At 47.9% G+C, this 12788-nt stretch overlaps 1 protein-coding gene across 1 annotated transcript; it reads left to right on the top strand.

The window, feature by feature from the left end:
* Positions 1-22: 22 nt before the first annotated feature.
* LOC130611842 (N6-adenosine-methyltransferase subunit METTL3) lies at positions 23-12475 on the top strand (the record flags this gene model as incomplete). The annotated part of the gene is made up of 7 exons (XM_057433028.1): positions 23-204; positions 8789-8983; positions 9677-9715; positions 9820-9928; positions 10880-10945; positions 11035-11147; positions 12360-12475. Coding segments are annotated over 7 exons (816 nt in total), but the record flags the coding sequence as incomplete, so codon positions are not given.
* Positions 12476-12788: the final 313 nt, after the last annotated feature.

Here is a 12788-nt window from a genome sequence, read left to right as displayed (position 1 = left end):
TCTCTATGGGTCTGTCGCTGTGGGTCAGGTGAGCCAGGAGATCCTGGAGCTGCTCAACACGACGACGGCGAAGGAGCAATCCATCGTGGAGAAGTTCCGGTCCCGCGGGCGCGCCCAGGTCCAGGAGTTCTGCGACCACGGCACCAAGGAGGAGTGCGTGAGGGCCAGCGGCGCCGAGCGGCCCTGCCGCCGCCTGCACTTCCGGTGAGACCCATAGCGACCCATAGCGACCCATAGCGACCCATAGAGACCCATAGAGACCCATAGAGACCCATAGAGACCCATAGCGACCCATAGAGACCCATAGAGACACATAGAGACCCATAGAGACCCATAGAGACCCATAGAGACCCATAGCGACCCATAGCGACCCATAGCGGGACCCATAGAGACCCATAGAGACCCATAGAGTGACCCATAGAGACATAGAGCCAGAGTGCGTGAGGGCCAGCGGCGCCGAGCGGCCCTGCCGCCACCTGCACTTCCGGTGAGACCCATAGCGACCCATAGAGACCCATAGCGGGACCCATAGAGACCCATAGAGACCCATAGAGAGACCCATAGAGTGACCCATAGAGACCCATAGAGACACCCATAGAGCGACCCATGCAGCCATAGACCCATAGAGCCATCCATAGAGCCACAGAGCCACCCATAAACCCATAGGGTGACCCATACATGACCCATAGAGCCATCCATAGAGCCATAGAGTGACCCATAGAGCCACGCATAGACCCATAGAGCGACCCATAGAGCCACACATAGAGCCATAGACCCATAGAGCCATAAAGCGACCCATAGAGCCACAGAGTGACCCATAGACCCATAGGGCCACTCATAGAGCCATAGAGCGACCCATAGAGCCATAGACCCGTAGAGCCATAGAGCAACCCATAGAGTGACCCATAGAGCCATAGAGTGACCCATAGAGCCATAGAGCAACCCATAGAGCCATAGAGTGACCCATAGAGCCATAGAGCGACCCATAGAGCCATAGAGCGACCCATAGAGCCATAGAGCAACCCATATAGCCATAGAGCGACCCATAGAGCCATAGAGCCACCCATACAGCCATAGACCCATAGAGCCACCCATATAGCCATAGTGACCCATAGAGCCATAGAGTGACCCATAGAGCCATTGATTGACCCATAGAGCGACCCATAGAGCCATAGAGCCATAGAGCCACCCATAGAGCCATAGAGCGACCCATAGAGCCACAGAGTGACCCATAGACCCATAGAGCCACCCATAGAGCCGTAGAGTGACCCATAGAGCCATAGACCCATAGAGCCACACATAGACCCATACAGTGACCCATACAGCCACCCATAGAGCCATAGAGCGACCCATAGAGTCACCCACAGAGCCATAGAGCCACCCATAGAGCCATAGAGCCATAGAGCCACCCATAAACCCATAGAGTGACCCATCCATAGACACATAGAGCCTCCCATAGACCCATAGAGCCACCCACAGAGCCATAGAGCGACCCATAGAGCCATAGAGCCATAGAGCCACCCATAGAGCCGTAGAGCGACCCATAGAGCCATGCATAGACCCATAGAGCGACCCATAGAGCCATAGACCCATAGAGCCACCCATATAGCCATAGTGACCCATAGAGCCATAGAGTGACCCATAGAGCCATAGAGTGACCCATAGAGCGACCCATAGAGCCATAGAGCCATAGAGCCACCCATAGAGCCATAGACCCATAGAGCCACCCATAAACCCATAGAGTGACTCATCCATAGACCCATAGAGCCACCCATAGACCCATAGAGCCACCCACAGAGCCATAGAGCAACCCATAGAGTCACCCATAGAGCCACTCATAGAGCGACCCATAGAGCCATAGAGTGACCCATAGAGTGACCCATAGAGCCATAGACCCATAGAGCCACCCATAGACCCATAGACCCATAGAGCCACCCATATAGCCATAGTGACCCATAGAGCCATAGAGTGACCCATAGAGTGACCCATACGTGGGGCTCGAGGGGTTGAGATAAGAACAGATCTGACTGGATTGATAGTCACTCGTCACAATGCTGATTTATTGGCTCTCAAGGTTTTTCCTCTGGTTTATGTTCCCAGTGTGGTCACCACCTTTATACTTTGGGAGGTATATGATGGAGGTGCTTAGCAATTACACATCTTTTTTCTCCTTCTCAGGTGCTCAACCTGTGAAGGAGACATCCTTTTACCCTCCTAGTCGTCCCCCCAGACCATTTACATTTGAGAGTTTTGAATTTTTTAAATGGCCTTTTAATGCTCTTGAGACTTGTTTGCTGATGGTGATGGGAATCACCATGCTAACACGCATACAGAGTGTGTTTTGCCCACTACTGATTTCAAGAGTTAAGCAGATTCAGGTTTGGGTCTTGTCTGGGGTCAAACGACGATGTAGGAGGACCGAGAGATTTTCCCAGAGGCTGGACAGCCATGAGTGGCAGGGTGTGTGGGATAGTATGGGCAAGTATCTAGGTCAGTGGGCCCCTCCAGTATTTTGGAATTTCACTACCGAACAACTGCAAAATCCAGAAGAATTAGTAAAACACTTAAATGAGGTGTGTGGTCATTCTGGCCATACCAGAGATGGACAAATCACGGCAACGTGCTGGGGCTTGGCCTATGCTTACAGGGCCTTGTTCAACACTATTCAGCACCTTCAAAAGGAAAAGAATGTCGGCGGATTTGAGGGCAAAGTGACAGTCGCTACTCAAACTTTGGCTGCAATGAACTGCGCAGCTACCCCAGTGGCAAGTACAGCAGCTGCTCAAACTTCAACTGCAACAGACAGCGCGGTTACCCCAGCTCCAAGCACGGTAGCTACACCACCCCCAGCAACAAGTACAGTCGCTACTCAAACCACAGTGATAATCACTGCAGCCAAACCAGAGGACCAATTCGTACCAATATCAGTTGCCCCTGTACGCAAGAGAACAAGCAAAAAGGAGGCAAAAAGGGTGAAGCGAGATGAAGAACCAATGAATTCACCACCCGGTCCAGAATCTGATCAGGAGTCATCCTCACATGACGAAGAAGAAGAAGAAGTAACTTCTCGACCTCGGACCTCAACCGAGCTGCGGAATATGCGAAAAGATTTTACCCGTCAACCAGGGGAGCACATCATCACCTGGTTACTCCGATGCTGGGACAATGGGGCCGATGGTCACGAACTAGAAGGTACAGAAGCCAAGCAGCTGGGATCACTTGCTAGAGAAGGGGGAATTGACAAAGCAATTGCAAGAGAGAAAAAGTCCCTCAGCCTTTGGAGGAGGCTCTTGGCAGCTGTGAAAGAAAGGTTTCCGTACAAGGACGATGTTACGAGTCGTTCGGCCAAGTGGACTACTATAGACAAAGGCATCCAGTCTCTGAGGGAATCGGCCATCGTAGAGATGATCTATCACATCAAGCCGAATAACGGGGATACACCTATAGATCCAGATGAAGTTGAATGTACACGACCCATGTGGCGAAAACTTACACGGAATGCACCGTCATCATATGCCCATTCATTGGCAACAGTGACCTGGAATGACATAGTACCACTAACAGTGGATGAAATGGTTCATAAACTCCGAGAGTTCGAAGACAATCTCACTCCTTCCATCATCTCAGCTGTGAAAAAACTGTCCCAGGACCTCGACAAATTGAGGGACGATGTATCTGATTTATCCAGCTCCTCACGTGTACCAACACGCGTCTCAGCTATTAACAAAAGACGTCCTATTGTTCAAGAGAGGAGATACAGAAGGTATACGCCACGGGGTACCCTATGGTTTTACCTGCTGGATCACGGAGAAGACATGACAAAGTGGGATGGAAAACCTACTTCAGCTTTGGAGGAACGGGTGAGTGAACTGAAGAGGGGAGCAAGGGCCAAGACTGATCGTCCCATGAGAGCTACGGCTTCAGTCTCTGGTGAGCAGTTTCCCAGATGGAGTGGAAGAGCTGATTTTACTCCAGCTCCTGTGATAACGAAGAATAATCCCTTTCAACACGACTTAAGTGTCCAATGCTGTGACGACCATTAGAGGGGCCCTGCCTCCAGCCAGGTGGAGGTAGGGGACAATCGGATTTACTGGACTGTGTGGATCAGATGGCCTGGCACATCAGTCCCACAGAAGTATAAGGCTCTAGTAGATACCGGTGCACAGTGTACCCTGATGCCATCAAGCTGTCAAGGGGTGGAACCCATCTATATTTCTGGAGTAACAGGAGGATCCCAAGAGTTGACTGTGCTGGAGGCTGAAATCAGCCTGACTGGGAGGGAGTGGCAAAAGCACCCTATTGTGACTGGTCCAGAGGCTCCATGCATCCTCGGCATAGACTACCTCAAGAGAGGGTACTTCAAAGACCCAAAAGGGTACCGGTGGGCTTTTGGTATTGCTGCTTTGGAGACTGAGGAAATTGAGCAGCTGTCCACCTTGCCTGGTCTCTCAGAAGATCCCTCTGCTGTGGGGTTGCTGAAAGTTGAAGAACAACAAGTGCCAATTGCGACCACAACAGTGCACCGGCGGCAATATCGCACCAACCGAGACTCCCTGATTCCCATCCATCAGCTGATCCGTAGACTGGAGAGTCAGGGGGTGATCAGCAGGACCCGCTCACCCTTCAATAGCCCCATATGGCCAGTGCGAAAGTCTAATGGAGAATGGAGACTAACAGTAGACTATCGTGGCCTGAATGAAGTCACACCACCATTGAGTGCTGCCGTACCGGACATGCTAGAACTTCAGTATGAACTAGAGTCAAAAGCAGCCAAGTGGTATGCCACGATTGATATTGCCAATGCATTTTTCTCCATTCCTTTGGCAGCAGAGTGCAGGCCCCAGTTTGCTTTTACTTGGAGGGGTGTCCAGTTCACTTGGAACCGACTGCCCCAGGGGTGGAAACACAGCCCTACCATTTGCCATGGACTGATCCAGACTGCACTGGAACAGGGGCAAGCTCCAGAACACCTGCAATACATTGATGACATTATTGTGTGGGGCGATACAGCGGAAGAAGTCTTTGAGAAAGGGAGGAAAATAATCCAAATCCTGCTGAAAGCCGGTTTTGCCATAAAACGGAGTAAGGTCAAGGGACCTGCACAGGAGATTCAATTTTTGGGAATAAAATGGCAAGATGGACGTAGACAGATCCCCACAGATGTGATCAACAAGATAACAGCAATGTCTCCACCAACTAATAAGAAAGAAACGCAAGCTTTCTTGGGTGCAGTGGGGTTCTGGAGAATGCACATCCCAAATTACAGTTCGATTGTAAGCCCTCTCTATCATGTGACCCGGAAGAAGAATGATTTTAAATGGGGCCCTGAGCAGCAACAAGCCTTTGAGCAAATTAAACGCGAGATAGTTCATGCAGTAGCCCTTGGACCAGTCCGAACCGGACCAGATGTAAAAAATGTGCTGTACACTGCAGCTGGGGAGAACGGTCCTACCTGGAGCCTCTGGCAGAAAGCTCCAGGGGAGACTCGAGGTCGACCCCTCGGCTTTTGGAGTCGGGGATACAAAGGATCTGAGGCCAGCTATACCCCAACTGAGAAAGAGATACTGGCAGCCTATGAAGGGGTTCGAGCTGCTTCGGAAGTGATTGGCACTGAAGCACAGCTCCTCCTGGCACCCCGGCTGCCCGTGCTGGGCTGGATGTTCAAAGGCAGGGTCTCCTCTACACATCATGCAACTGATGCTACATGGAGTAAATGGGCTGCACTAATTACACAACGAACTCGAATAGGAAATCCCAGTCGTCCAGGCATTCTAGAAGTCATCATGGACTGGCCAGAGGGCAAAGATTTCGGAATGTCACCAGAGGAGGAGGTGGTGCGTGCTGAAGAGGCCCCACCATATAATAAACTGTCAGAAAGTGAAAAGCAGTATGCCTTGTTTACTGATGGCTCTTGCCGTATTGTGGGAAAGCATCGGAGATGGAAGGCAGCTGTATGGAGTCCTGGACGACAAGTTGCAGAAACTGCTGAAGGAGAGGGTGAATCGAGTCAATTTGCCGAGGTGAAAGCCATCCAGCTGGCCCTGGACATTGCTGAACGAGAAAAGTGGCCAGTACTTTATCTCTATACTGACTCATGGATGGTGGCAAATGCCCTGTGGGGGTGGTTGAAGCAATGGAAGCAGAGCAACTGGCAACGCAGAGGTAAACCCATCTGGGCTGCTGCACTGTGGAAAGATATTGCTGCCCGGGTGCAGAATCTGGTGGTGAAGGCCGTGACCGAGGGGTGGACTTAACAATGGACACTATTGCCCAGGTTATTCATGAGTGTGAAACATGTGCTGCAATTAAACAAGCCAAGCGGTTAAAGCCTCTTTGGTATGGAGGACGATGGTTGAAGTATAAATATGGGGAGGCCTGGCAGATTGACTATATCACACTGCCACCAACCCGCCAAGGCAAGCGCCATGTGCTTACCATGGTGGAAGCAACCACCGGGTGGCTGGAAACATACGCTGTGCCCCATGCCACTGCCCGGAACACCATCCTGGGCCTTGAGAAACAGATTTTGTGGCGACACGGCACCCCAGAGAGAATTGAGTCAGACAATGGGACTCATTTCCGGAATAACCTTATAGATATTTGGGCCAAAGAGCATGGCATTGAGTGGGTATATCACATCCCCTACCATGCACCAGCCTCTGGGAAAATCGAACGGTACAATGGGCTGTTAAAAACTACACTGAGAGCGATGGGTGGGGGAACTTTCAAGCATTGGGATACACATTTACCAAAGGCCACCTGGTTGGTCAACACCAGAGGATCTGCCAACAGGGCTGGCCCAGCCCAGTCAGAACTTTTACATATTGTAGAGGGGGACAGAGTTCCCGTGGTGCATATGAAGAATTTGCTGGGGAAGACAGTCTGGGTTATTCCTGCTTCAGGTAAAGGCAAACCCACTCGTGGGATTGCTTTTGCTCAGGGACCTGGATATACTTGGTGGGTAATGCGGGAAGATGGGGAAGTCCGATGTATACCTCAAGGGGATTTGATATTAGGGGAAAACAGCCAGTGAACTCAATTGTATGCTGTTGCCTGCTGTGTAATGCTTTTATAGCCCATCAACTAGATGTCTCCAGGTCACCAGCGACTGGCCCTGACTTCCCTCCAGCCATCATCCCAACAGAGAATGAACTTGGAACATCATGGACCGAATGGACTCGGCAGCATTATAGGGATTGGTCCATGCACTAAGAAAATGATTTTTTTGGGCTTTTGTTGGAATTTGTTTTCTTGGCCGGTGGTTTTGTTGGATTCTTTGTTGTTATTTTTGTTGGTTTTAGCTGATTTGCGGTGGTGATTTGTTGAATTTTTGTCTCAACCCGTAGGTGAATTTTGTTGGGATTTTCAGGAAGTGTCTTGAATTTTGTTGGAATTTGATGAATTTTGTTGGATTTTGTTGAATTTTGAATTTTGTTGGGATTTTCAGGAAGTTGGGAATTTAATTTATGTTGATTTTTGTTTTGTTGGAATTTGGGTGAATTTTGTTGGGATTTTCAGGAAGTGTCTTGAATTTTGTTGGAATTTGATGAATTTTGTTGGATTTTGTTGAATTTTGTTGGAATTTGGGTGAATTTTGGGAATTTTGTTGGTTGGATTTTGTTGAATTTTGTTGGAATTTTGAATTTTGTTGGGATTTTCAGGAAGTGTCTTGAATTTTGTTGGAATTTGGGTGAATTTTGTTGGGATTTTCAGGAAGTGTCTTGAATTTTGTTGGAATTTAATGAATTATGTTGGATTTTGTTGAATTTTGTTGGAATTTGGGTGAATTTTGTTGGAATTTGGGTGAATTTTGGAGAATTTTGTTGGGATTTTCAGGAAGTGTCTTGAATTTTGTTGGAATTTGATGAATTTTGTTGGATTTTGTTGAATTTTGTTGGAATTTGGGTGAATTTTGGGTGAATTTTGTTGGGATTTTCAGGAAGTGTCTTGAATTTTGTTGGAATTTGATGAATTTTGTTGGATTTTGTTGAATTTTGTTGGAATTTGGGTGAATTTTGGGTGAATTTTGTTGGGATTTTCAGGAAGTGTCTTGAATTTTGTTGGAATTTGATGAATTTTGTTGGATTTTGTTGAATTTTGTTGGAATTCTGTTGAATTTTGTTGGAATTTGGGTGAATTTTGTTGGGATTTTCAGGAAGTGTCTTGAATTTTGTTGGAATTTAATGAATTATGTTGGATTTTGTTGAATTTTGTTGGAATTTTGTTGAATTTTGTTGGAATTCGGGTGAATTTTGTTGGGATTTTCAGGAAGTGTCTTGACTTTTGTTGGAATTTAATGAATTATGTTGGATTTTGTTGAATTTTGTTGAATTTTGTTGGAATTCTGTTGAATTTTGTTGGAATTTGGGTGAATTTTGTTGGAATTTGTTGAATTTTGTTGTAATTTTGTTGTATTTTGATGGAGTTTTGTTGGATTTTGTTGGAATTTTCGGGAAGTGTCTTGAATTTTGTTGTATTTTCTTGGAATTTAGTTGTATTTTGATGGAATTTAGTTGTACTTTGATGAATTTAGTTGTACTTTGATGAATTTAGTTGTACTTTGATGAATTTTGCTGTATTTTGATGGACTTTTGCTGTATTTTGATGAATTTAGTTGTATTTTGATGGATTTAGTTGTATTTTGATGGATTTAGTTGTATTTTGATGGAATTTAGTTGTATTTTGATGAATTTAGTTGTATTTTGATGGACTTTTGCTGTATTTTGATGAATTTAGTTGTATTTTGATGGACTTTTGAGGCATCCTGCTGAATTTCGGTGTGTCCCCTTCCCCAGTGGATCTGCTGCGACATCCGGTACCTGGACGTGAGCATCCTGGGCAAGTTCGCGGTGGTGATGGCCGACCCGCCCTGGGACATCCACATGGAGCTGCCCTACGGGACGCTCACCGACGACGAGATGCGGCGCCTCAACATCCCCGTGCTGCAGGACGAGGGCTTCCTCTTCCTATGGGTCACCGGGAGGTCGACAACAACCCCACTCCCATCGGGGGCGGGGGGGGGGCTTCCATTGGGGTCTTCGTTGGGGTCTTCCATTGGGGTCTTCGTTGGGGTCTTCCATTGGGATCTTCCATTGGGGTCTTTGTTGGGGTCTTCTTTGGGGTCTTCCATTGGGGTCTTCCATTGAGGTCTTCGTTGGGGTCTTCGTTGGGGTCTTCATTGGGATCTTCCATTGGGGTCTTTGTTGGGGTCTTCCTTGGGGTCTTCCATTGGGGTCTTCCATTGAGGTCTTCGTTGGGGTCTTCTTTGGGGTCTTCATTGGGATCTTCCATTGGGGTCTTTGTTGGGGTCTTCTTTGGGGTCTTCCATTGGGATCTTCCATTGGGGTCTTCTTTGGGGTTTTCATTGGGGTCTTCTTTGGGGTCTTCCATTGGGATCTTCCATTGAGGTCTTCGTTGGGGTCTTCTTTGGGGCCTTCCATTGGGGTCTTGTTGGGACCCAAAACCCCTTTATTGACCCAAAACCCCTTTATTGACCCCAAAGCCCATTTATTGACCCAAAACCCCTTTATTGACCCCAAAACCCCCCTTTATTGACCCAAAACCCCTTTATTGACCCCAAAACCCCTTTATTGACCCCAAACCCCTTTATTGACCCCAAACCCCCCGTTTTTGGCCCCAAAACCCCCTTAGTGACCCCACGCCCTCCTCCCCACAGGGCCATGGAGCTGGGCCGCGAATGCCTCAACCTCTGGGGGTGAGTTTTGGGGCTCCCCAAAATCGCCCCTTTTTTCACCCCCAAAATGGCCTCTTTTCACCCCAAAGTGACCCAAAACGGCCCGTTTTCCCCCAAACGGGCAGGTACGAGCGCGTCGATGAGATCATCTGGGTGAAGACCAATCAGCTGCAGCGCATCATCCGCACCGGCCGCACCGGGCACTGGCTCAACCACGGCAAGGAGCATTGCTTGGTATGGGGCAGGGCTTTGGGGGGAAAAAGCGCGATTTTGGGTCATTTTGGGGGAGAAAAGGGCGATTTGGGGTCATTTTGGGGGGAAAAGGGAGATTTTGGGTCATTTTGGGGTGGAAAACGGGGATTTTGAGTCATTTTTTGGGGGAAAAGGGGGATTTTGGGTCATTTTGGGGTGGAAAAGGGGGATTCTGTGTCCGGGAGGGGGTTTTGGGGTGGAAAAGGGGATTTTGGGTCCGGGAGGGGGGGGGGTTGGGGTGAAAAAGGGGGATTTTGGGGTGGAAAAGTGATTTTTTTTGGGGGTGGAAATTGGGGGTTTTGGGGTTCTAGCGTGGGATTTTGGGGTGGAAATGGAGGATTTGGGGTTCTAGAGTGGGGGTTTGGGGTGAAAAAGGGGGAATTTGGGGTGGAAAAGTGATTTTTTTGGGGGTGGAAAAGGGGGATTTTGGGGTGGAAAAGTGATTTTTTGGGGAGGAAAAGGGCGATTTTGGGGTCCTGGAGTCGGGTTTTGGGGTTGAAAAGGAGGATTTGGGTGTCCTAGAGTGGGGTTTGGGGTGAAAAAAAGGGATTTTGGGGTCCTGGAGTCGGGTTTTGGGGTGAAAAAGGGCGATTTGGGGGTTCTAGAGTGGGATTTTGGGGTGGAAAAGGATTTTTTTTGGGTTCTGGGGTGGGGGTTTGGGGTGAAAAGGGGGATTTTTGGGGGGGTTCTAGAGTGGGATTTTGGGGTGGAAAGGGGGGATTTTGGGGGTTCTAGAGTGGGATTTTGGGGTGAAAAGGGTGGATTTTGGGGGTTCTAGAGTGGGATTTTGGGGTGAAAAGGGTGGATTTTGGGGTTCCCAAAGCTGCCTTTTGGGGCGCAGAAGTCAGATTTCGGTCTCAAGAGGTCTCCTTTTGGGTCCAGAAAGTGGGATTTTGGGTCATTTTGGGTCAAAAAAACCCCTCCTTTTCCTAGGTGGGGGTGAAGGGCAACCCCCAAGGCTTCAACCGCGGCTTGGACTGCGACGTCATCGTGGCCGAGGTTACCCCCCCCCCCCCCCCGTTAATGACGTCGCCGATGACGTCACTAATTAGCACGGCGTTATGCTAATGAGGGGCGTGGCCAATCAGGTGCGCTCGACGAGCCACAAGCCCGACGAGATCTACGGCATGATCGAGCGGCTCTCGCCCGGCACGCGCAAGATCGAGCTCTTCGGGCGGCCACACAACGTCCAGCCCAACTGGTACCGCTCATTAGCATCTCATTAGCATCTCATTAGCGCCTGATTAGCATCTAATTAACGGCTAATCAGCGGCTGATTAACCCAGCGTTGGGAGCTCGTTGATAGTTGCTGAATAGCTCGGTTAAAGCGACTTGGTAGCGCAATGAGAACGCGTTAATAGCTAAGTAATAGCGTCTAATTAGCGACTAATTAACGGCTAATTAATCGATCGTTGATAGCTTGTTGATAGTTGCTGAATAGCTCGTTTAAAGCGATTTGGTAGTTCAATGATAACGCATTAATAGCTAATTAATAATTAATGGATCACATTAGCGGCTAGTTAGGGACTAATTAACGGCTAATTAATCGATCGTTGATAGCTTGTTGATAGTTGCTTAATAGCTCGTTTAAAGCGACTTGGTTGCTCAATAATAGCTAATTAATAAGTACTAATTAATGGATCCCATTAACGACTAATGGTGAATGAACAATTAGTATCTCCCTAATAGTTGATTGATAGCGCACTGATAATGAACAGGCAAGAGCTAATTAACAGCTCATTAGTGGCTAATTGAGTCAATTAATGGCTCCCTAATAATTAATAACTAATAGTTAATGGTTAATTGACAGCTAATTAATAGCACCTTAATGGTTAATTAATAGTTAATTAACGGTTCCCTAATAGTTAATAGCTCCCTAATAATTAATGGCTAAATAATACCTAATTATCTAGCTCATTAATGGCTATTTAAGTAAAGTCATGGCTTCCTAATAATTAACAGTTTGCTAAGAGTTAATTAATGGCTAATTGATAGCTAATTAATAGCGCATTAGTGGCTAACTAATAGTCAAATAATGCCTCCTTAAAAGTCAATTAATAGCTCACTAATAGATAATGGTTAATTAATAGCTCCCTGATGGCTAATTAATCGTCAACTAATAGCTCCTTAATCGTTAATCGATAGCTCACTAGTAATTAATTGCTAACGATTAACCAATGACGCTAATTAAATAACGGTTAGCGAATCAATGCTTAACGGTCCTAACGACTCTGATTACTAATTAATTAACGGACCTGATTAATTAATGACCCCGATCAATGAACGCTGAGCTAAGGGGCCCACGTAACGAATTAGGGGTGACCTGACGAGCTCGGTTACTGAATTAATGGTTAATCGGTGGTTAATGAGCTAATTAATGACTAATTAATTAATTAATGCCCTAATTAATTAGGATCACGCTGGGGAACCAGCTGGACGGGATCCACCTGCTGGACCCGGACGTGGTGGCGCACTTCAAGCAGCTCTACCCCGACGGCGTCATCTCCAAGCCCAAAAACCTCTAGTTCCGCAGCCCCGATTTGGGCTCAAACCCCGCGGTTTCCAAGCCCAAAAACCTGGGTCTGCCATCAAGGCCACGATGACGTCATCTCCAAGCCCAAAAACCTCTAGTTCCGCAGCCCCGATTTGGGCTCAAAACCCGCGGTTTTGGGTCCGCCATCGGGGCCACGATGACGTCATCTCCAAGCCCAAAAACCTCTAGTTCCGCAGCCCCGATTTGGGCTCAAAACCCGCGGTTTTGGGTCCGCCATCGGGGCCACGATGACGTCATCTCCAAGCCCAAAAACCTCTAGTTCCGCAGCCCCGATTTGGGCTCAAAACC

The sequence above is a fragment of the Pezoporus wallicus genome, unplaced genomic scaffold (assembly GCF_028554395.1).
Source record: "Pezoporus wallicus isolate ANWC-B61680 ecotype Strahan unplaced genomic scaffold, APGP_CSIRO_Pwel_v1 contig_7730, whole genome shotgun sequence".
In the NCBI taxonomy this organism is placed as follows: domain Eukaryota; kingdom Metazoa; phylum Chordata; class Aves; order Psittaciformes; family Psittacidae; genus Pezoporus; species Pezoporus wallicus.
This window is presented reverse-complemented; position numbering and strand designations above follow the sequence as displayed.